The sequence below is a fragment of the Ciconia boyciana genome, chromosome 4 (assembly GCF_034638445.1).
Source record: "Ciconia boyciana chromosome 4, ASM3463844v1, whole genome shotgun sequence".
Lineage (NCBI taxonomy): Eukaryota > Metazoa > Chordata > Aves > Ciconiiformes > Ciconiidae > Ciconia > Ciconia boyciana.
In genome coordinates this window covers 74,297,082-74,322,630 of record NC_132937.1, presented here as the reverse complement: position 1 = coordinate 74,322,630, position 25,549 = coordinate 74,297,082, and the positions used below count along the sequence as shown (strand labels likewise).

Sequence of the window (25,549 nt, the reverse complement as noted above, 5' to 3'; positions counted from 1 at the left end):
GAAATTAGAATACAACGTTTTCTCTTGTTTGAAAGTGAGCTGCTCCATTTCTGCTGTTCCAACATACTGACTTAAAGGAATAACACTGCTGACCCAGAAGGAATGTTCAACAGCCATCTGTAATCCCTGAAATTCCTCAGCCTATGTCTCTGCAATGTGATCCCATATTCACACCAGGGACAATCATACAATTTTTAATACTGGTAAATATATATAAGGTGTCAAGCTCATATGTCTGCGTTTCTTGTCTAACAGAGAAAACACCAAGTCAAGATCAAGGACTTACATGGTAACATACAGTCAGCATTTTTATGTCGGACAGTGAATGTCATAGCAATATCGCAGGTGTTCTGGAAAAGCAACCAGAAGCAGAAAGCCATATTTCCAAGTGAAGGCATTGTTCTGTATGAATCACTGAGCTCCCTGCATCCGCTGTTTGTGAGTTACATTACCTTGTCAGGAGGATGTTGCTTTGGTAACTTTCAGGTAAGTGGCATCTTCCAATCTTTGCAAGGGGAAATTTTCTTCTGAGGAGGATTTTGTCCTAAAAGATACATGGCCACATCCATTTCTGTAACAATGCAGTTTCACACCTGACTTCTTTAGCCTTGTACTCTCTGCAGACCCAGCAATTTGAGAGAGACAAACTACTTGAAAAAAATAACAGGCAGTTTTAGGAATTAATTGAGCACAGAATGATTTTACCAGTCTAGTCTCTGGTTTTCAGTCATATCTACAACAAAAGAGATTATGATTAACTTAAGCACTTCTGTCAGTTGAACCTATGACACTGTGTGTGGTTTCTTTCCTTCAGGAAATAAAAAAAACCTCTTCTGAAGGAGAAATAGTTTTGTTTTGTTTTTTTTCAGTGTGAAGATATTTCTCACCATAACAGTATACCTAATAATATGTACCACCTACCCCATGCTAATGCTGGGCTGACATATAAAGGACAGGGAACAAAACAAATCACAGTCTGTTCAGATTTCACTTTCAGTGATACAAAACACTGAAACTGAATTTGATGCCTCCAGTCTCCAGGAGGAGGAAAATTGCCTGGTTAAACACTCTACCTTCATTTAAAGGAAGCTAGCTCAAGCTTGAACTTCATAAGCATTGACACTGTGAAACAGAACATTTGAAGAATGAGCTTGATATCCTCAACAACAAAACTTTTAAGACAGAATCAGAATTATTTCCAGAACATCAGTGGTAATTTTAGTAGACTCCTTCATAACTTCCTTTTTTCACTAGCTGCTGACTGCATAGCCTTTTGTGAAATAACTGTTGGCTTCAGTACAATTACAGAGAGAGAAGAATACAGCATTTAATTAAACACAGTATTTAATTAAACCAGAAATATCCCAGCTAGCAATTTCATTTCAAAGTTCATTTGTATTCATTGATAAATCAACAAATCCTGTTGCTGAACTACTTGCTTTTTTGGTCCAGAGATAGTTTCTCCATGTCAAAACAGAGCAAGATATAGTTGTCATTCTGTCAAAAATACAGACCATAAGCAAATGAATAAAAGAAACACATTTAGGAACACAGTTTCCAGAGCCTGTTACTCAGCAATTCTGAGAAACAGTTACTTCTGTGTTTGTATTACTTTTAGAGGTAGAAAGTTATGGCAGACCCATACATTGTGTTAGAAAGTGGTGAAGACTTTGATGGGGAAAATAGGCTACATTCCTGTTCCACATGCAGTGTAACTTACTATAAATTTTTACATTCTCCTTAGAATTTCTAGTATTTTATTATTAGCCAATAAATAGTAAAATATTAAATATAAAATCATGGTGTTTATATTTTTTTCTAATCCCTCTCTCATTTCAACTGCTTAGAGTTATTCACACTACACAGTACCTTATAGCACCTGGGTCCAGGTAATGAGGTATGAATTAATTTGTTATAGGTTATGTTTGAAATTTAGGGCTGGCCTTCAATTGAAACTCTTCTTCAACTCAGTGGTAAGTTAGCTGGAATACAGCATTTTTATCATGTTCCAAGCTTGTCATAGCCAAGTTACAGGAATATATGTACCTTTAAGCATTTTCTTTTTTATTTACCTATTTGTTTTGTGCAGAGTGGCATTATTTCAGTATTTCAGCAATTAAGCAGGGTAATACTGTTATATAGTCATTTTCTATCCAAGTCTAACAAGTGCATGCACATGATTTACATCACTAGAACATGCCTATCCCATTACAATAGTAGGAGGAAAAAGATGAATGTTGAGTCTAATTGACCTCTAGTAGTTTGCATGGTGAAGAAGAACGTGTTGCAACGAATCAGAAAATTCAGAGTATACATAGCAGATATTAAATAATATAATAAAGCTCATTACTTGCCATTGTTTTGTGACAAAGAGGGGAGTTTGCAGGTGAACTCATCCAGAGTATATTTCTAAATCTAGCCACCTTATTCCCTTTTTTAAAAAAAGGTGGGGAGGAGGTAAGTAAAAACTAATTTTTTCATCTACAAAGACAAAGCTGTTACTCTATGACCAACATGTCCACAGATGCCTAATCTTCAGCTGAAGACCAGCATCAATCCATCATCTCCACAAGGGCCAATGCAACAGTATTCTTCTCATACATGCACCTAAGTTTCAGCAACTACTCATTCATTGTAATCTAATGTTTATATGTAATCCATTAAGATCTAGCACCTGAGGCAATTGCTGTTATTCCAAGTATTTTAACCAATTTGGTAAACATCCATGGGCCTTTCCAATTACTATAGTTCAACCCTTCTGTTAAACAGACCCAGATAACAGTTTGGAGACTGTGAATTTTGCATTATGTGCTTTCTGGAATGTTTTCTCAGTGCATAAAGGAAACAAGCCATATGCCATAGGATCTTTCAGTTCACAATAGGAGAGTTACAGCCTCAACTAGGATAGGAATTGAGCAAGCCATAATGGTTTACAATGGCTTGGGCTGGAGCTGGGAAATTTTACTCAACTTCAGCTGCACAGGGTAACAAAAGTGTTCTACTGTATAGGATCTTTCTTTTCTCAGCTCTAAATTTTCAAGGCAAGATGCTAGCTTGGTATAAATAAGCAAAACTCCCACCTCCCACCCCCCAAAAAAACCAAAACACTAAAAATGACCTTGAATTCTCTGGGTTTGCACTGTGTACAGATTAGGCTTCTTTTTCTCATGACAGAAGACAGAAGGCAGTCAGATTTTTTGTTTTCCTGTATTTCTGCAGGAGTGTTTGCCTAATTAGGAGTTTGGGAGAGTTACCCAGTGGTAGTTTGTTTGGGTAGCCTTCTAAAGCTTCTAAAAGGCTACAAAGTTGACTGAAGTTGTTTAAGAAAGCACATTGCTTTCCAGTGACTTCAGTGCTTCATATTTCTTATGCTGTGCAGCTCAGGATCAAAAATAACTTTTCAGCAATCCGTATAGAACCTAATTTCAAACTAAAATGGGAGTAAACTACTTTGGAAGAAGCTAAACTAGTAGTGCTTGGTAGTCTAAAAATTGTAAATAATGAGATTATTTTGCAGAGCTTCTGGGGGGGGGCTCTTCACAGAATCTTCTGAATATTCTGTGTCTACTTTACATAATGTGTCAGTCCTCATTATGAAACTGTTGAGAATACAGTTTACAGAATTGCTTAAAACATCCTAGAATTTCCTGGATCTGAAATGTTTCAAAAAGTTGTGATGATGCCAAAGCAAGACAGTTTTGACATTGTGGGCTTTGAAAATATGATGCAAGAAAGAAAAATAGCAAATTTTTTGAACCTTTTTTTCTTTGCTAAATTCTTATGCTGCCTTGCATGCTATCAGTTTTACATGATGTTTCATAATTTGCCAACACTTCACCCACCCATGATCTCTTGTGTTTTCTTGGTTTTGAATAATGCTTTTCAAATAATTGAACATCTTCCCTGTGCATTATAAAGTGCTGGATTGTATATTTCTCTCCTATAACTACATTGCTGCAGCTGGTCAGGAATATAGTTCAGGATCACCTCACTGATGCAGAAGCAGAAGAAAGACAGCTTGGCAGCCTGCTCTCTGTGCCAAGCTGCTGCAGATGGAGATTAACAGATTGGTTCTGTTCCTGCTTTCAGGAAAAAACATTAAGAGCATGCAAATGGGTCGAATTGAAAATGGCTCATCAAAGACATGCACCGTATAGCATTAAAACAATTTAGTAATTAATTGCCAATATCTTAATTTATAGATATCAAGGCTCTCAGTGTCCAGATTGCTTAAAACCTACTGTAGTTATTATATTTATGACATGTGTAAATAATGGTAAGCAATGCAGTACAGACAAACTACAAATGTCCCTACTCAAGTCTTGTTTTAAATAATCCTTGTAATGAAAATTTTCTGCATCCTTATTTGGAATCCTTATTCTGCCTAGAGGCATGTAGGTATGTATTACATGATATACCTCATGGTATTTCACAGTCAAAAAATCTGTTAATTTGCCTATGTTTTTCAAAGATCTTCTCTTCCATTTTTGTTCTGGACTCTTAACACAAGAATCACATATCACAACTAACTAAAAAATGTGCAATAATTTTCATTTATGTCAGAGGCACCAACATAAGACTCATCTGATCAGCTTCTGGCTCCCCTCTTGCTGAACTAGGGCATCAAGCTGCTCATGTTTTTAGCAGGTGTTTTTGCTTTTGATACCAAAGAGGAATATGCCAAATACTTTGACTTCTTAAATACAACATAAAGCATTTGCAAGCCAAGCCTAGTTTTCATCTTTGTAAGAGAGATGATCTACATCAATGAATCCTTTAGAACAATGGGTTTGTACCTCAATAAGGATAGAAACACTGAAAATTTCCTGAGCTGATGATTAGTATATCAAATTATTATTTGCTTATGTACTTGCTCGCATTTCCCTGCTACTATTAATCAAAGTATGCTTTATAAGTACAGGTAATATCTTTTATTAGTCTACACAGTACAGCTGGGAACAAAAAAATGGACCAGATTTTGAGTGCATTAGCACTTTGAATCTGTAGGATTTGAACACATGCAGGTTCGTGCAACCATTTTTCCCAGTCTAATGAAAGTTTGATTGATTAAATAGAAGGTCACTACCCAGCAAATATTCCCTCCGTTACATACATAGAGTATTATCCTCACAACAATATTAATACTATCAAAACTACAAATACACAAGCATCAAAGTGCATGTAACTAGAATGCTCATTGGTAAAATATAAAGTTTATGCTTTCAGCATAAACTCCTCATTCCTCAATTCCTTGTGGTGTGAAGAAACCCTTCACAACTGAACACAGTGAAAGGAATGCAATAAATAATCTTAGTCCTGCAGCCTGTGTGATGTCACTGACTTAAGGACTTGGTTAATTTCTTCTTGAGCATTTTCATATCAAATGGCCAGAAATTAGCTGTTTAAAATCAACAAACACTGTCTCCTTCTCACTTCAATCTTTCCATGGTCTTACAGGTTTGAATAATTTGGTGGGTGTTCCCAGATTTTATCATGTGTGTGTATAAGACTGCAGATAGATGGCATAAATAATATAGTGTTTGTTATCAGTATTGCCTTCAGTCAGCAGGGGCAAATTAAGCTCCTCTGAAAATCTTGTAAATCAAATAAATGTTGTCCATGGCATTTAGAGGCCTGAGTGCTTCAGAGTTGCAACTTAGTTGATGGACTTCTCTCAATTTAATTTTTCTCTTGTTCTGCCTAGAATGGATTATCTTCCTCGTCACATACATGTGGGGTGCTAAAATACCGCATTTAATGCTGTGCCTTCTTCAGCATTCTAGCTTTGAATATAACCTAGCTGCCAAAAACACTGAGAGAGAAACGTGAAGGAATAGCTGTCAGAATTATTTCTTTTACTTCACTATTTAGATTTGCAGGTAGAGTAAGAAGAAACTCTGTAGCTTCAAAATATGCACATAGCAGAACCGGAGACACTTTCTTCTTTTTAACTTATGATTTCTGCAAAATGTGCTCTGCTAAGCTTGCCTTTGTATTACCCTAAGTTAATACAATTTTATTCCATGTTACTCATCAACACTGGAAAAAACTCCCAGAAATGTACCACAAGGCAATTGGTTGCTTAGTCAGCAATACATTGTTGCAGCAAACTTAAAAGTCTCAGAAATATAACAGATGTAGAAGGCAACTGGTTGTTTACTCAGCAATACGTCGTTGCAGCAGACTCTCTGTATTAGGCAAGGAATGTGCTTGGTTAAACACTCATGCCAGTGGTGATGAAAAGTGCTGATTTTTTTATTTACAGCTGTCCCTAAGCCTTAATCCTTTTAGTCTTGTAGACTTTGTTTTTTATGTTTTAACCCAGCACCTGAAGTCAACTAAGGCTGTCCATGTTTGTGTGTCAGGGATACAGAAACTCCTGAATTCACTAGCTTTGTAGGTCATCTTGCAAATTTAGCCTCTTTTACAAGTTTCTTCACAATGCCATAGAGAGCATAGACTTGAACTGATTGTTGCCAAACTGGGATGGGAAAGCTATTTAGTGTGTCATGAAGGTCAGCTGAAGTACCTTTTTAAAGGCACAAACCCCCATTTTTTTAACTGCAGCACCAAATTTGATCAGAATGGAAATGCTAACTTCTAGCTCTCAAAACTCATTTCACTTCTCACACCAATATCCAGAAACTACCTATTAAACTTATGAACTTTACTATCCACAGAAAGCCACTGCTTCTTTTCCCCTGAGCATCCTGGTGTTTGTAAAGATTGTCAGTACACTCGCAGATTTTCAGTACACTCACTGTGCAATAATATACATTTGATGTTTGTTATAACTTGTTGTCCAAAGGAATTACCCAAAGGACAAATCAAGGCAAGGCTGGAGTCTAAACTCTAAAACCCCAGTGCAGCAAATGAGCAAGGAAAACATCAGTTTTCTTAAAGCGGCTGACTCATATTGTTGGTCAGGCAAAGAAACCTCTGAAACCTTCCTTCACTGTTGCTATAAACAATGCCATGAAATACCTGTGGTCACTCAGCTGCCACAACTAGTGGCCCTTGAGAACTAAAGTAAAATTGGGGAGCTGCAGCAATTAATGTCCTGCATGTCAGACTTATGTAAGTGAGCAGCGGGAGCAGCAGAGCCTTCCTTCATGCCACTGCCACTGCATTTAGAATATGGGGGGTCCTTTTGCTGATTTCTCATCCAAGGTGACATAGTTGGCCAGCCATCCTCTAGAAACTTAGGGATTCACCAGAAAGACTCTCAAAGCAGATGTAGAAAGCTTTAGCGAGAGCAGTGGAAGTCTTCTGTGCTGTTATGCAATGTTTTGGTCTGTTTTCTGTTCTACACACTATATTTCCAATGCCAGCCTTAGAATAACTGAAATTGACTTTTAAACTCACTTAACAAGCCTCTTCCTCTTTTCTCCGATTACAGGAGTGATGCTTTGGTTTTGATCTCCTTGCAGGCACCAAACAGAAGCGGAGGAGGCAACTAGAACAACCTTGCTTTAACATTGATGCTTCTGAATGATTTCAGGTCTTGCTGTGACTTAAAGCAACAGGCTGGTTTTATCACATTACTGCAGTAACACAGTAGCAGCCAGTCCTATAAAGCTGCCACAGGATCAGGCAAAGCCAGAACTAATCTCTATGCCACCTGCTTACGTTACAGAAAGAACTTGCTCAGTACAAGTTCATTTTACTGCACTGAGGGTCTGGCCCATAGCATTAATGTTTACAATGCCAGAGAGTATGACAGGTAAACTTGTTGTTTCAGATAAATAATGATCTATTATGAAACACTGTGAGTTTTGGATACTTGAGTACAAAGAAAGATTATCTTTAAGCTAGGGCCTGCTTTCCCTGTTACCTACCTGTCTGAAGGACTGGGACAAACCTGGTTCTCTGAGTCTTGCTCACTGCCACCTGTCCACATTGGCCTGGTCAACATCACCTCTTCCCTGTGGAGACAGAGGCTAAGGCTTCCTTCCCCTTTTCAACTAGAAAAAATGAAATTTCTAAACACCAACATGTTAAGAGTAGAGATGACTACTGGTGTTTCAGTATGTGTTACAGCACAACAACAAAGCAGAAACCCCCCCAACTCTTTTTGAAGGCTGTCAGCCAGCCTGAAGGCCTAGCCCATTGGTATGACTAGCTATTATGACACTTATTCTGCAGTCTTCACCGTGGCTTCAGCTTTGAATAATTCCCGACTTCTTTGTAAACCTGAGCCCAAGAGCCTATTCTAAAACCTTTGCCCTCCGCAAAACTACAATAAATTTTTACCCTTTTATTCACCAGCTCAAACGAGCTTTAATCAGTTTCATCCTTTCAAGACTGAGAAAAAAATTTAAATTAAAGTGAAAAAAAAATCACAAAGTCATATGTCACCACTTTAAATTATAATCTCCATTTCTGTTTAAGTTTTTATATCTCCTGTTACATTTAGTAAATATTAAGGTGTTTTTACTTCTTCCAGATTTGTAAATCCCTTAATCTCTCAAGAGTTACCATATGCTTATAAATCTCTTTGATCCGCTGCTTTGCTTGTCTTACTTAAAAATTAATAGGTTTTTTTATCTGTCATTTTTCTACCAGATTTCATCTTCACTAAGACAGTTTAAAGCTAAATTATTTGGGTTGGTTTATATTATAACATTATTATTGAAAGCACATAAGCCTGAGTTTTGTTCTCAAAATCTAATAAAACAGAATCACATGCAACCTGCAAAAGAATGTTTAAACATAATGAAAGAAAAACACACAGTGAGAAAACATTTGAACTGAGCAGTTTGAAATGGATGTAAAATGGTTAGATAGTTTACACATTCAGGGAGATGCCATTTTCCGAGAGAGCATTATAGGAAACATTGAAATTTAAAAAAAAAAAAAAAAAAAAAAATCACTTTTCTTTTAGAAATAACTTTTTTTTGGTGAACAAACTTGTTAAAAAGGGTATTTTAAAAGGGAGGGTAAAGTGGTCTTCTTTCAAATTAAAAAAAAAAAAATTCTATCCCTTGAAAAGACAAACATTTAAAACATTACTGTGACTTGTTTCAGAGAACTATGCATCCCTTTTCACTGAATTTAAAACAATCAATGGTCTGCTTGACCGAAACCCGTCATCATAGTTAGAAGTCTCCCAGTAGTAACACGATGCAGTGTACTCACACTTCCTATTGAAGTGATTAGAAACAATCCAGTAGAATTAAAGTAATTGTGTCAGATACTGAATTCCTTAAGGCCTGGAGGAAGAAAAAAAGACAATAGAAAAAATGTCTTATGTAATTGAACACAAAAGGGTATGCAGTGTATCATATTAAACATTACAAATTACAAAACTGATCTATCAGTTGAAGTAAGATAAAGTCCTCAAGTATGGCAAAACTTCCTGGCCATGAAGGAAATTAAACACTGGCATTGTAGAGATTTTAGTTACTGTTTCTTGGCATCTAAAACATATTCAGATATTTTTAAAAAACTGCTTTCCCCCAAGTCTAGTGAAAATTTATTCATCATGTCTCTGCAAAGATAGCTTTGATGTTGAAAACCATGGCAGATTCTGAGTGCCCCTGTTCTTTCTCTCTTTTCATAACACATGAAAAGAATACAATGACACATTGACTTAATATATTCATACTGCTTCATCTCTGTATTAAGGCAACTGAAACCAAATGTCAATTGGTCGTTTAGAAAGACTAGGAATTTACTGTTATTACTGTAAAATATAATATTTATCTATCTCACCCCATTCCCAATAAATTACTGGGGTTTTTTGTGGGGTGGGGAGACAGCAGCTGGAAGAATGAAAAAAGCAGAGTTTGAGAGTGACTGCTTTCATTGCATCATGAGAGAATGGCCATCACTGATACTGATTCGCCATCTAGGATAGAGCTGAAGTAGAATCTGCACACTGCTGTTTCTCTTGAGTGTCTTACTTGCTTGTTCAAGCCCAGACTGTTTGTCAGATTTGAGATTTTTAGAAGTTTCACATTTTGGTTAGATTAACATAAATCTTATGTTTTTTAGGCATTTTTTAAGCCTGGGGTGCGCTTCATCTACTAGGTTCATATGGATTTCATTCACATAATCCGTTCCTTGTAGTTGCAATTCAGGCATTGCTAGTGCTTTGGTCTCTACTTTTCACTGTCTGTGACACGCAATTTAGTCTTGTAAAAGCTTTGATATAATTAAAATCCTTGGGCTTGATGTGGGGTACATGGTTGTGTCCTGACTACATATGTAAAGCAGGATGTTGGGCAAGATGAGGTGGGGACATTTTCTGGCCTTAGACTCCATAAAATTAGCAGCATGCGTTTTGTTCAGGTCACCCCACAGAGCTCATGTTGTGCATGAGTGTATCGTTTGCTTGTTGAAAGAGATAAGAAATTTTCATGCCCTATTACAAAAACAAAGAAAACTAACATGAACTACAATTTTTAAAGATTTGACTAAATGGGCAAGTAGCCACCAGTAAAATGTGCAAGGAAAGCAGCTAGCTGCTGGCAGCTCAACCAACTATGCAGCAAAGGTGGGGCGAACAATGGTAGGTGACAATTTTGTTTCAAGTTATCCCTTTAAACTGGTCAGAGCCTTCTCAAAATACCTGACATAGTATAGTTGGCTTAAAAGAAGCGCAAAGGACAGAATTATCAAGAAATTCAGAGATGTCATTCTGCTTTGCAGATGTCAAATCAGACCTGTTTTCTGAAGAAAAAATAAAAAAAGAACCCAAACATTTCAGATGCATTTTCACTGGAACATTTTTTGGAAACTTAATTCACTCCAAACTTGGGGTTTGCTAGAAAGTGTGTTATTTAGTATCATTTATATATTAAGTGTTATTTGTATATTAAGTATTATTTATATATTATTATTAACTTTGTAATATGAAGTATTATTTATATATTAAGTAGTTATTTATATATTAAGTGTGCTAGAAAGTGTTTGCTAGAAAGTGTGTTAAATTAATACTTGCAGATACTATTTAAATTTTGAATTAAAAAGGTCACCAAATTTACAGATTTTTTATAAAATAGATTTATCTTTAATTAAACCAATATTTTGTGGAAAAAGTGGTAAAGCTATTTCCCACTTAAAGTGTTGGCTCTCAGAAGTCAAATTTTAGGAGAAAAGCAGTTAATAAATAATGCAAGTAATACTTTTTTTGAACTGTGTTTTACCTTTCTTGTATTGAGAGGCAAAAATACACTTAAGAAATGCAATGGGAAATACAGACTTCACCTGAGACCTGTAAAATTAATTATGTGCTTTTTCAGAGCTGCGTAAGCAGAGCAGAGGCAAGGCGAGATGCTGCAAAAGTGGCTCTGATCAACTCTCTCTTCAATGAATTGCTTTGTCACAGGATCACAAAGGAATGCATCATCGAAAGTGTTCAGGAGGCTCTTTCCTCAACCAGCACAAATGCGAAATGACACTTAAGGAATTTAGTATCAGTACTGATGCATGACTGTGGTTTATTGATAAACATCTCCAAAAGGATTATTAGAACCTCTGCAAATATATTGTCAGTGTTAATCCAGGGAACTCAGAGTTTGTGTGCTTCTCTACTATGTAGGATGATATCAGTTTAGAAGATAGCAGGGGGAAAAAATCTTAGGAAGATTTTGTAGGCAAAATAGGTAAGGTCTTGTAGGCAAAATCAAAGCTCTACATAGCCTACTCTCTCTTCTCTAGTAGTGACCAATAGATAGCACATGTGAAATGTATTCATGGAAGAAATCTAAATAATTATTATTCTTCAAAACTGGTAAATTTTCATCCAGCTGACAAAATTAATAGTTTTAGTGTTTTTTCACCGTTGTTCTAATAAAGATTGTCCAAGCCAATATTATGCTTAATACTGTGGTATTAAAACATCAGTTTTGCAAGGCTGTGTTAACCCTTACAAGTTGCTTAGATTTGTTTTCTCTGGAGTTTATACCTAGATAAAATATTTATAGCTCAGAACAATACTATGTAACAAATATCATCTTGGGCTGTTAGAAATCCTTAAAAATGAAAGCAGTAATTTTCTAAAAGACATATCTAATGGATTCAGGAAAGCTTAATTGAATTCCTCTTATGTTTGCATTTCTGATAAGTATGAAAGAGATTTTGAAAAGTTTAGAAACATTACTATTTCCTTGTATTTTGTGACATGATCTGTAGTGTTCACTTTCTGAGGAAAAAGCCTTGTACTCATAAGGTATATTTGGGAAAAGATGTAGAAACAAATGAGTGTAAGGCAGTCCGGTCTGTATCAGTCTTACAGATGAAAGGATGGTTTCTTTTTGCAGCACTGCAACTTTTGTACTTTTTGGAGGGACAAAACCCCATAAAAGTTAGGAAAACTATAGCATGATTTATTTTTGTGTGAAATTTAAAGGGATTTTTGATTCAAGTAATTTATCATTTTTAATGGAAATTTTTGAGGTAAAAGGTTATGTACTTTGCAGAGTTCTGCTTGGATTTCCTCAGGGATATTTAAAAGCCAGCATAAATAGTTCAGCAGCAGTGTGTTAACACTACAGCATTCGAAAGCCATACATTTACTAGCAGTTCGGTGGAACCATATTGGGTAGAAATCTGTTTAACTTTGTCATTGAACATCTGGGGTTATCCAAAGGAATCTGTCCCAAATTATCTCACGTTGCTTTCCTAGTTTTTCCCCTAAAAAGGAGGAAAAGGAACAAGCTTAAGCAAAACTCTTCCCCTTGCTATACCTGGCTAATTCATGCAGCTATCGGATCCTACTGGAAATGCAAATACAAAATTATGGACTATTTCATCATACTTCATCAATATGGCCATAGAAGCACTTCATTAAATGCCTTCATTACTATAGATGTACTTTATGAGATGCAAAACCTGCACAGGCAGAATTATCAGTGTGGTGATAAGTATTCCTGCAAACTAGACAGAAGTTACTTAACTGAAGGGGCATATTGTTGGTTCACTGCAAATAATCATGTTTAAGACTTTAGATGGATGAGCAACAGTATCACAGAGATTGGTAAATCCTGGAGCCAGGAGACAGACTGTCCTTTCCATAGAATACCAGGACAGGTAAGGTCAGCTGAAGGGCAGCAGGGCATTAACATAAAAATATATACTGCTGAGCCACTAGTCGCTCCCAGTTTATTTCAGAAGTGCTCTGGAGGGATGTTGCTCTGGTTTGTAGAAAAACCTAAGATGGCTTCAAAATTTTAGTCAGTCATTTTAGTCCCATTACAGTCAATTTATGTTAGAGCTGTAAAAATGAAGAATATTTTGTCTTTTTGACTGAGGAGGGATAAATAGGTCTGGACAGAATAAAGCAGATTGTTTCCTGTTCTTTTCTGCTTCTCCTCCTCCCCAGTCTCCTATTTTCTTTCTGTCTTTACACCTGGCAGAAACTTGTTAGAGCTGCAGAATCAGATACTTCTTCTACATAATTTTCCTTTTTGTAAAGAAATTGAAAATTCCAAGCTGCCTTTTTTCTCCCATAAGTGTATGTCCTCTTTAAAATAATGGCATGCTTTTTGAGGTGGAAAATACTTCAAGTCATTTTACAAGCTCTGCATTATCATTTTCCTGGGGCCTCCTCCTGCTCTCTTTGTCATCTTTCATCACCCATCCCATTATCCATTGCTGGGATAACACTGTCCTTTTTCTCCTCCTTTGTTGCTACTGATGAGGGTCTTATTTCTAGTGCAGTGTTGAGATGCACTAGATATGCATCTCAACATGAGATGCACAAATATGTCAGAGCATATTTGAGCCATAGCAAACACCAGGTTAGAAAAGCCTCACACAATTCACTGACTCATCTAGTGAAATTGAATAAATCAGGCTAGAAAATGCCTGGCTAGATAGAAAAGAACAAACTCTGAGCAGGTAGTGCAAAATCATGGGCAAGAGGAAAACCATATCAGATAAAACAGCTTACCTATATCAGGAGAAGAACGATTTAAGAATGACCAGTAGGATCTGCGTGGGGAGGGCTAGCTGAGCAAGCCTCTAGGGTGCTGAATGCTTACTGAAAAGCAAGTATTAAAGCATTTCCAGTTAATCCCACAACTCCTTTCCTCCTTCCCTGTAATCAACAGCTTACTAAGCTATTTAGCATTCTTATTTGCTATCACTGTAGGAAGACTGGCAAGCATCCAAAGGTATCAACAACTCTAATGTTCAATAGATTAATGTTTAAGGAGAAAGAAACCAGGGTTTATGAATTGTCAGCGTTCTTTCACAGTAATCAGATGGTATACAAAATGTTGGTAAAATTAATAACTGCCACGGTAACTGTGATTGACAAAAACAGAGTGCCAAACTGTTTGCTGTGCAAAGAAACAGAGGGAGGGACCTTAAAAATAACGCAGGTTTGCAGTGCTGAAACATGTTCATAACTATAAAATATACAGCAGACCATAAACCAACCACTTTCTTTCTAACCACATTTTCTTGGGTGCTGACAACCCAAGCACTAGTATTGGAGCCTATCATTACATGCTAGAATCAAACTTTGGAAAGACAATGCTGGAATTTCAGGTATAAGGATGACAGTGCAGCTTCTGCTTCATTCACATTTGAATGAAACAACTTACTTTCATGACTAATATCTAACAGAATTCATGGCATTTGAGGCATGGTGAGGATGTTGTGATGATGAAGAATGAGAGAAAACTGGATTAAGATCAAATCTGAATGATTAAAGGCCAAATGCAAAACTCTACTACAATAAGTAAAATGGCAACATTATGTGACTGCTATCTAGAAAACAGCAGTGTTCCCTTCTGAGAAATTATATGTACTCAAATATCATCTACATAGTGCTGTGCTTAAAAGGAACATTTGATAAAATGTCCTGTTTGATTCCAATTCCTAATGAAAAATATCATACTAAATCTACATTATTGGAGAAAATACTGTGGACACTAACCTTACAATAGGTACATCCGAGGGGCGGGGGGGAGGAGAGAGAGAGAGAGACTGACAAGAGAGACTGACTTCCCGCTCTGGTGTTCCAAAGAAAAATCTAAAAAAAATGTACTGAACATGGGTCAGTTAATTGCCACGCTGTGTCTAATGTCATATGTTTAAGGGCAAATATTCCTGTAATGCTAGTCATCTCAGAAGGATAGTGATCACCTCTGGTCCTCTGCCAGAGCCAGCCTTTTCAAAGTTTTACTCTGATTGAAAGAAGTTTGATACAAACCTTCAGGTAATTTATATACTGAGGCACTAATGAAATCTCCTGGTAGCTGTTTGTTTACAGCTTTCCATATAACCAAGTCATATTTAAACCTTCACCTACAGTTTTTTCACATAAGTACCAAAGTAGATCCACATATTCTGAGTCAGTTTGCTTTTCTTCTATTTGATGAGGTGTGAATTGGGCTGATGTCAAACTCAAAATCTCAAACTGCCTGCAGTATAGTGTAGGGTTTTGCCTTTTGTTAACGAACACAAGTTAACTGGAAGTGGGTGCTATGTTACAGGGACCATTCTACTTCACCTTACTGGAACAAGCAAGACATGGCCACACATAAATATCAAATGAGTGCAAAGGGAGATCAAATTCAGGAAAATAATCTGAGCATTCATAGAGCACCCCTTATGTCTGAGTTGCAAGTAACACTGCACAGTGTCTAACACAGTGTGAAAAGTGGCCTCATGGGAAAAGTTGCTATATTTACTCAATATTATAAGTAATGATACTGCACTGGAGATGGCAAACATTCAGGAGAGGTGCTGTGGCCTATGTTATGCCCTTTTGAAGTCCTGACTACCCTTCTTCTGACCCCAAGATGCACTTCATGCAGGGAAGGAAACCGATAGACATTTGAGACATGACCAAAGACTCATCAAAAAAATTAGGCCTTTAACACTCTTGAAATACAAAAACACGTAACAGAGTAAGATGCTTTAGCCTATGAGCAGGCAGTTTTGTGAAAGAAAATATGTTTGCAAATCCAGATCCAAAAATGTCCTAATTAAATTTTAAAGGCCTTTCCTTCTCAGGTAGGCCTGAGACAAGTAAGCCAAGAAGATTTAGCAATTGGCCTAGAATCCCTGTAACAGTGCTACCAACAGAAATGGATGAGAAGTCTTCCTAAAAGACAAGATTGATATCTACTGTAGACATGTTAAAATCCAATGGTAAGTAAGAACCAATACAACAGGTTTACACATCTGAGCAGATCAGAACAGAGGTTGAAGGAGCCTACACTATTTTCCATTAATTACTGAGTTTCCAAGAAAATTTACACCTGTTTCTGGGTCCAGGCAGTAGTCTGAACTAGCACAGGTATATGTTATTTTAGAAGGTTTATGTCTCCCTCCCATTCCTCCCTCCAGTTCCCATTAACATCCACCCTAAGCCTCCACAGGATCTTGGTTTCATTCAGGCAGGATGATTTTAGAAACCTTTCTGGTTTGGACCAAGAAATTTTAGAAGTCTTAAATGTTGCAGGATGAGAAACCCATTTCCATCCCAGTTCTACTGGAAGTATTCCAGATGTAATTACAACCCAGTAAAGGCTCTAGTTCAGAGTTCTTAGATGCAGGCAATTGTCTGAGAGTTGTCTAATAGTACCTCCTGACACATTAAAATGCATCAACTATGGTTCAGTTGAAACAATTGATCTTTTTGTGTATTAACTGTGAAATATCCATTGCGTTTTAGAAAAAGTTCAAAATGCTTAGAGGTGGTAATTTAGCAGCAACATTTGCATTTAAATAAAAATGACTACATTGGTAATTGTAATAATTTGGCTTAAGGACACTGGATGTCTGCCCTTAAACTAAAATCCCATTAGAGCGATGTTCTGTTAGACAGCAGCAGTCATCCATATTTTTGTTGATTTTCAGAGAATCATCGAACAGCACAAGTTGGAAGGGATCTCAAAAGATCATCTAGTCCAACCTTTTGTGGGAAAGGGAGCCTAGATGAGATTATGTAGCACCCTCTCCAATCTCATCTTGAAAACCTCCAGTGATGGGGACTCTACCACATCCCTGGGGAGGTTGTTCCAGTGATTGATTGTTCTCACTGTAAAAAATGTCTTTCTTATATCTAGATGAAACCTCTTTCAGTGCAACTTGTACCCGTTGTCCCTTGTCTTCTCCATGTGGCTCCTGATGAAGAGAGAGCATGTATTTTCTTTGTAGACACCCTTTAAGTGCTGGAATACTGTGAGGAGGCCGTCCTGAGCCTTCTCTTCTCCAGGAAGAAAAGACCTAACTCCTTTAGTCTTTCCTCATAGGGCAGGTCCTCCAGTCCTTTGACCATATTCATGGCCCTTCTTTGAACCCTTTTGGATCCGGTCTATCTGCATCTTTTTTTTAATTGCGGGGACCAGAACTGGACACAGTACTCCAGGTGTGGCCTGACAAGCACTGAGTAGAATGGGATGATCAGATCTCTGTCTCTGCTGGTAATATCCCTGTGGATACAGCCCAGGATCTGATTTGCCTTTGTTGCTGCAGCAGCGCACTAGAGACTCAAGTTCAACTTGTTGTCCACCAGGACCCCAAAGTCCCTTTCAGCAAGGCTGCTCCCCAGCCACACAGATCCTAGCCTGTAGTGGGCTCTTTGCTTATGTCGTCCCAGGTGCAGGACCTTGTTAATCTTGATACATTTCTTGCTAGTCCACTCTTCCAGTCTGTCCAGATGTCTCTGTAAGATAGCTCTCCCTTCTGATGTGTCCACCTCACCACCCAGTTTGGTGCCATCAGCAAACTTGATGAGGGTGCTTTCAGTCCCACCACCTGTGGAAAATAGTGTTGAATGCTTTGCTGAAGTCCAGGTAAACAACATCCACTGCTCTCCCCACATTACCAGAAAGTGTTATTTTGTTGTTGAAGGTGATCAGGTTAGTCCAGCATGATTTGCCTTAGATAAATCTGTGTTGGCTTTTCCCAATCACCTGCTTGATTTCCTTTGCAATAGATGGGTATGAATGACATATGCCCTCTTCCAGTCATCAGGGATATCCCCTGGTCTCCACGACTTTTCAAAGATTATAGACAGTTGGCCTAGCAACAGTGTCATCCTCTTCTCTTAACACCTTGGGGTGGATTCTGTCCGGGCCCATAGATTTATGTGGGTTGAGCCCTTGCAAGAGGCAAAAGACCAGTCCTTCATCCACTAGGGGTGTGTCAACATATGTGTTGTTGTAGCTACTTGATTCCATGATCTGGGTTCAGCTGCAGTGGTAAAGACAGAGGCAAAGAAGGTATTGAAAAACTCTGCCTTGGGAACATTATTAGTAACTAGTTTCTCTGCACTGTTTAGCAATTGTCCTATGTCTTCCCTGTGCTTCTGCTTACTGCTCATGTGTCTGAAGAACCCTTTCTTGTTGTTCTTGATGTCTTTGGCCAATTTCAGTTCTAGCTGAGCCTTAGCCTTCCTGAATGCATCTCTGCATACCCTAGCAAGATTCTTGAGTAGAATAGAATAGAATAGAACAGAATAGATTTCAGTTGGAAGGGACCTACAATGATCATCTAGTCCAACTGCCTGACCAATTCAGGGCTGACCAAAAGTTAAAGCATGATATTAAGGGCATTGTCCGAATGCCTCTTAAACACTGACAGGCATAGGGCATTGATCACCTCTCTAGGAAGCCTGTTCCAGTGTTTGACTACCCTCTCAGTAAAGAAATGTTTCTTAATGTCCAGTCTAAACATCCCCTGATGGACACAGCTTTGACCCATTCCCAGGCATCCTGTCACTGGATCCTAGGGAGGAGAGATCAGCACCTCCTTCTCGACTTCCCCTCCTCAGGAAGCTGTAAAGAGCAATGAGTTCGCCCCTCAGACTCCTTTTCTCCAAACTAGACAAACCCAAAGTCCTTAGCTGCTCCTCACAGGACATGCCTTCCAGCCCTTTCACTAGCTTTGTTGCCCTCTTCTGGATGCATTCAAGGACCTTCACATCCTTCTTAAATTGTAGGGCCCAGAACTGCACAACAGTATTCAAGGTGAGGCTGCACCAATACTGAATATAGTAGGATAATCACCTCTTTTGACTGGATGATTATGCTGTGTTTGATGCACCCCAGGATGCTGTTTGCCGTCTTGGCTGCCAGGGTACACTGCTGACTCATATTGAGCCTTCTGTCAAGCAGCATTGCCAGATCCCTTTCTGCAGGGCTGCTCTCCAGCCTCTCCTCTCCCAATTTATACTTGAGTCCTGTGTTCCTCCATCCCAGGTGCAGAATCCAGCATTTTGACTTGTTAAATTTCATCCCATTAATCATAGTGCAATGCTCCAATCTATCTAGACCCCTCTGCAAGGCCTCTTGTCCCTCGAGAGAAACAACAGCGTTTCCGAATCTGGTATCATTAGCAAACTTTCTAGTGGTACATTCAACTCCTGTCTCCAGATCATTGATAAATCTATAGAACAGGACTGGCCCTAGAACTGAGCCCTGAGGAACACCGCTGGTGGCTGGCACCAGATGTAGCCCCATTGACTACAACCCTTTGAGCCCTGCCCTTCACCCAGCGCACCATGTATCTGCTCATCTCTGAGCTGGACAGTGGTGAGCTGGACAACTTGTCCAGAAGGATGCTGTGAGGGACCTTACCTTATCAAAAGCCTTACCAAAATCCAGAAAAACTACATCCACCACCTTCACTTCATCCACTAGGCGGGTGACGTTATCATAGAAAGATATCAAATTAATTAAACAGGACTTTCCTTTGTGAACCCATGTTGACTGTGCCTGATGATTGCATTGGCCTTCAAATGCCTTTCAATAGCACTCAGTATAATCTTCACAATTTTTCTGGGTAGTGAGGTTAGACTAACAGGTCTGTAATTTCCTGGGTCTTCCCTCATGCCTTTGTTGTAAACTGGTATAATGTTGGCTAGCTTCCAGTCAGCAGGGACCTCCCCAGACTCCTAAGACCTTTGGTAATTGATTGAGAGGGGTCCTGCCATAACAGCATCTAGCTCCTTCAGTACTCTGGGATGAATCCCCTCTGGCCCCATGCACTTGTGAACATTCAGCTAATGCAACTAGTCTCTTACAATTTTGGTGTCCACAAATGGAATGTCACTGCTCCCACACTCGTGTTCCTCCAACTCAGGGGACTGGGCAGCCCAAGGTCTGTTAGTATTATTAAAGACTGAGGCAAAAAATGCATTGAATGCCTACACTTTTTCTTCATCCCTATTAGTCAGATGACTGTCTTCAATAAGTATCAGTTCAATGTTTTCTTTAGACTGCCTCTTGCTATTAACAAACTTTAAAAAGGCTTTCTTGTTATCTGAAACAACACTGGCGAGCTACAACTCTAACTGATCTTTGGCATTTTGTGTCTTCTCCCTGCATATGAGAACCACAGCTCTGTAATCTTCCTGCGAAGCCTGACCTTGCTTCCAGAGAGTGTACCATTTCTTTTTCCTCTTGAGCACCACGAGGAGTTCCCTGTTCAGCCAAGCTGGCCTTCTGCCCCACTTGCTTCACTTTTGACACAACGGGATTACCTGCTGCTGCTTTTAAAAGGTGGTTCTTAAAGACTGACCAGCACTTATGAGCTCCTAAGCCCCCAAAAGCAGATTCCTGGGGTACTCTGCTAAATAGCTCCCTGAACAGCTTAAAATTTGCTCTCCTGAAGTCCAGGGTAGCAACTCTGCTGTCCTTTTTCCTCAGTACACTGAAAATTTTGAACTCAACCATTTCATGATCACTGTGGCCAAGACAGCCACTTACCATCACATTCTGCACAAGTCCTTCTCTATTCACAAACAGCAAGTCTAGAAGGGCATCTCTCCTAGTTGGCTCACTGAGTACCTGTGACAAGAAGGTTTCTCCTACAAACTTCAAGAATTTCCAAGACCTGCTCGTCACAGCAGTATGATTTTCCCAGCTGATCTCTGGGAAGCTGAAATCTCCTGTAAGGACAAGGCTACTGATCCTGAAATTTCTCCTAATTGCCTATAGAATAAGTCATCAGTGCTTACATCCTGGCTGGGCGATCAGTAGTAGACACCGACTACAACATCTGCTTTGTTTTCCATCCCCATTCTTTCAGTCCTTGATGGATATTTGTCCACCTTTCCATAGCCAGTATGCTGCTTTTTTGCTTTTAAGCCTAACCAAAAGCTGACTGTCAGGCCAGGGTGGTCTGCTGTTCTGTCTTCTTCCTTTCCCTTTATAGAGGATGGATTGTTATTGTGCTTCCAGGAGGCTGTTCTGGAATAACTCCCATCAGTCGCAAGCTCCTTTGCCCTCCATGGATGCTTCCCATGGAATCCCTTGCAGTTGGGCTTTGAGCATAACAAAGTTGGCTCTTCTAAAATCCAGAATCTTTGTCCTACTAGTGATCTTCTGAGTGCACAGCAGGATCTTAAACTCCACAATGTTATGATCAGTGTATCCAAGTCTACCACTGGTAGTTATGTTGTTGAGTAAGCCTTCTCTCTTTGTGAGCAGTAAATCTGGCAATGCGCTGTTCCTAGCTGGCATGTCTAGCATCTGTAGCAAGAAGCAGTCCTCAATGCATTGCAGGAACTTGACGGACAACCTGTGTACAGCTGTGATTTTTCCCAACAAATGTCTGGGTAATTGAAGTGACCCATAAGGAACAGATTCTGTTGGCCCAAGACTTCCTTGAGCAGCCAAGGTGAGGTACATCAGCCTTGTCATCCTGATTGGGAGGTCAGTAACAGATGACTACGATAAGATCCCCTGTGGTGGTGATTCCTCTAATCATACCCAAAGGCATTCAATAGAACTTTCATGGTCTCCATAGCTCACTACTCTCACTCAAATTTCTCTTTTACATAAAGTGCAACTTTCTTCCCTTCCTATCTTTCCAGAAGAGTTTATAGCCATTCATTGTGGTCTTGCAGTCATGTGAGTTTTCCTACCAAGTTTCTGTGATTCCTATGACATCATAACTCTCAGACTGGGCACCGAGCTCCAGTTCCTCCTGTTTGTTGTCCAGACTACATGTATTGATATATATGCACTTGAGGTGGCTGAACTTAGACTTCTTGCCTTTGGAGAGGGTTGGGGAGCATTCCTCGTTACTCTGGTAGGTGCACTCATCCAGTCCTTTGCTTATGAATATGCAGGTGTCATCAATTTGGACACTACCCCCACACTTCATTAGTTTAAAGTGTGATTCACAAAGTCAGCCAGCCTACTAGTGAAGATTCTCCTGCCTCTTCTAGATAGGTGGATCCCACCTCTCCCCAATAGGCTGTATTCGTCAAAGAATGTCCTGTGATCATAGAAACCAAAACCAAAACCCTGGCAATGGCAACAACCACAAAACCAGGTACTGATCTTCGTGATGTGTCAGCTTCTGCTTGCACCCCTATCTCTGACTGGCAAGACAGAGGAGAATTTCACTCCACTTGAGCTCCCAAGGCTTGAAGTCGTGCTTGATTTTGCCCAGGTGTTTCTTTACCATGCCATTGCTGCCCACATGCAAAAGAAGCAGGGGATAGTAGTCTGTGCTTTTGACCAGTTCTGGCAGTCTCTGTGACATTCTGTATCTTGGCTCCTGGCAAGCAGCAAACTTCCCCTGACTGCCACTGGATGAGTGTCTCAGTGCCGCTCAGCAGAGAGTCACCCACTGCTAGCACTTGCTGCTTTCTTTTGTAGCTTTTAGTGTGTGCTGCTGGTGCAGTTTCTCCCTGTGAATCTTGCTCATTGGTTTTGTCCACTGCCAAGGTTTTATATCTGTTGTTGGTTGGTACATGCAAGGAAGGGGAGTGAAGTGATATCCTGTTCCCCCCAGATTCACCAGAGACCATGGCACCTCATGCTCCAACATGTTGTCTTTTTGCTGCTGAAGCTCTTCTTCTGGTAGTCCTTGGAGTTCAGTGCCACTGGGCCCCAGAATTTATTCTTGCAGTGTCTTGAATAATACTCTCTTTTTCACTCTCCCTAAAAAAGCATAGCCTGCAAACTTCCTCCTGCAGCTCCTCCACCCACTGCCTCAGTGATTCCGCCAGAACACACTCTGTATAGATAGAGTTTCCACCCTCCTCCACCCAGGATTGTGGGGGCACAGACTTTGCAGCCCTCCACCTGTACAGCAGGTTCCCTGACAGGAAACTGTGTGGGTGGCTGCCTCCACTCGTCTCAGGCTAGCTTGGCTATCTAGATGGTTCTCAGCTGCTGCAGAGCACAGTCCTTGCCTGGTCTCTACCAATATGCTTCTGACAACAACAAAGTACTGCCTAATGAGCCCTTCTAATTCCCTGGTGACTTCAAGCTGCTGGGAAGTTTGCACAGCCACCAGCTAGGTGAGGGTGACTGATGGGGCTGCAGCCTAAGCCTGCAGGTGAGCACAGAAAGCAGCAGCCCAATCGCTGGTAGAGTGCACTGCACTTTCTGCACGTCCTTCTATGTGAGCCATGCAAACTGCCAAAGCCATTCCCAACAGATGCCAGTGCCTGTTTGTGTACATATTTGCCACTCCCTTTCTGTGTGCATTTTTTTCTTATGTAAAAATGTAGTTACTTTCATTGATAGCATTCTTTCTGTGATAGTTGCCCTTCTCAGTTCAAAGTTCCGAAGTTATTAAAATGGATATGACAATGGTTTGGGGCAAGGATTTAAGGTTAATTTTAGATACCATTGGTAATGGATCAAAATCAATTCTTTTCTGCCATGGGTAGCTGGGCATATCAATGAAGATTAGAAAGCAAGTAATTTAAACTGCCATACTAGCAATGCACAGAAAATAGAAAATATATTCAGTGCAGTGACCAAGAGTTCACAATATTTTCATGTTAGCATGTGTCAAAAAGCTCTAATTACCCCAGCGCTATTGTTCACACTAGTGACCTATAGTGTCAACTATAGGTCACTATGACTATAGACAAGGTTGTAGTAGTTACATAAAAGTAAGTAAAAGTTTCTTTAGAGATCAATATTAAACCTATACTGCACAGAATATGAATACTATTCAGTACTCATGCATTTTCTACTTGCTTTGAAAGAGGTAAGTTAAAAGTTCACTTCCAGCTGTTTGGCCATCGGTCTTTCATTATATCTCTTAATGTGATTAGGATTAACTTTTTTCTTATGTTATTGCCTTTAAACACCAAATTTGCCCTATTTTTTTCCTTTCAAAAGCAAAGGTGTGGGTTTTGAAGAGTCACTCAGTAATCAGCTCCCATTTTGCAGGAGCTGATGATTGTCTGTCAGCTTCTGCATTGGAATGGAAGCCTTAAAGCCCTACGTGAAACAAAGTGCTCCCGGCAGGTAGGACATCACATCAAAAACTTGGGTCTCTGAGTGGTTGACTGCCTGAGGTTAAAATATACAAAGAATTTTCTTTGAAGTTCTGAATTTGTTCTTCTTTTGTTTTAATTTATATTGGACTTTAGACAAAGTTAAATTTCAAAATAGATTTGTATTTTCTGTACTTGGCCTTTGCTGTCACTGCAGGAGCCCCAGAATATTTCTTACTTTTATCTATCAAGAAACAGGAAGAAAATTCACTTGAGTAAAAACTGTAAACCCAGCATGTTTTGTCTTCCATTTTTGTGAAAACATTTAGAAATGTATTAGGTTAAACAATTTCAAGACATTTTTTCACTTCTTAAATTATGTACTGTGTTACAGTCTACAGAAAAATTATGTGTTCCAAGTTGTCCAAGGGGAAAAAAAATCACATTTAGCATTTAAAATATTACCACTCTTCAAGATAAGTCTTCATAGGCAGAAGATTTAGTTATATCTTAACATTTTGAGCAACTTATAAAGTAATTCAATATCTGATGGGCATTTTATCCCCTTTTAATGAGCAGCTTTGGAAGATGTGTAGAATGTTACAGAAGTAACAAAAATTACAGAATGTGTTATTTTTTACCAGAACTGAATGGTTCTGCTGGAAGTTGTTTTGTTAAAATCAAAAACAAAAAACCCAACCAAAACTAAAAGATATTTATTACTAACTTCCGTGTCTGTTGTTATTTTTCCTGAATAATAGGAAGTAATTTCCTACTACTTGCAGTATCTTTAGATGAAAGGATGAGAAGTCACATGGCCTTGGACTGGGTTATGAAGGAGCAAGAATCTCTAGGAACTAAATCCCAAGAGCTGCAAGTTGCACTTAGGGAACTGGAAGAAGTCAGGAAAGCTGGGCAGGAACCACGGTTTTACAAGGAAAAGAAAGAAATACTGAGCTTAGCACTGAGTCAGATCTACAGTGATCAAGTTACCTCTCCCTCATGGAATGATCAAATGAGCTTGGCGTTACATGGCTACCACTAACCTTGAAGAAGGCATTTGACTTCGAACTATGACATACTCCTCTCAGTTGAAAAGACCCCGTGTGTAAATTGGTAATGCACTTTTCCATGACTGTTTTAATTTCTGTATCTAAAAGCACTGATGTCTTTTTTAAACTCTTTTTTCAGTGGATAGAAATATTCTTCAGGTCAAGTAAAAGCTACCATTAATATGTGATGTAGTACTGGTACTAAGCTACAGGTAAACCTGAAGGGAAGCAAACCACAGAAAACTTTTATGGTACTCTGGAGATTGAAGTGTTCTGCACAAAGAGTCTACATTTTTTTTTCTGAAGATGTAAAAATTGTGGTCAGAACCTACAGACCGTT

General features: G+C 39.1%; 1 protein-coding gene across 1 annotated transcript in view; it reads left to right on the top strand.

Moving 5' to 3' along the window:
• LIX1 (limb and CNS expressed 1) overlaps window positions 1-25,202 on the top strand; it is a 46,476-nt gene extending 21,274 nt beyond the window's left edge. The window contains 6 exon segments of the mRNA XM_072860118.1: window positions 323-486; window positions 11,247-11,398; window positions 14,415-14,499; window positions 24,111-24,188; window positions 24,919-24,943; window positions 24,946-25,202. Coding sequence (XP_072716219.1) covers window positions 323-486; window positions 11,247-11,398; window positions 14,415-14,499; window positions 24,111-24,188; window positions 24,919-24,943; window positions 24,946-25,202 — 761 coding nt within the window.
• The last annotated feature ends 347 nt before the right edge of the window (window positions 25,203-25,549 follow it).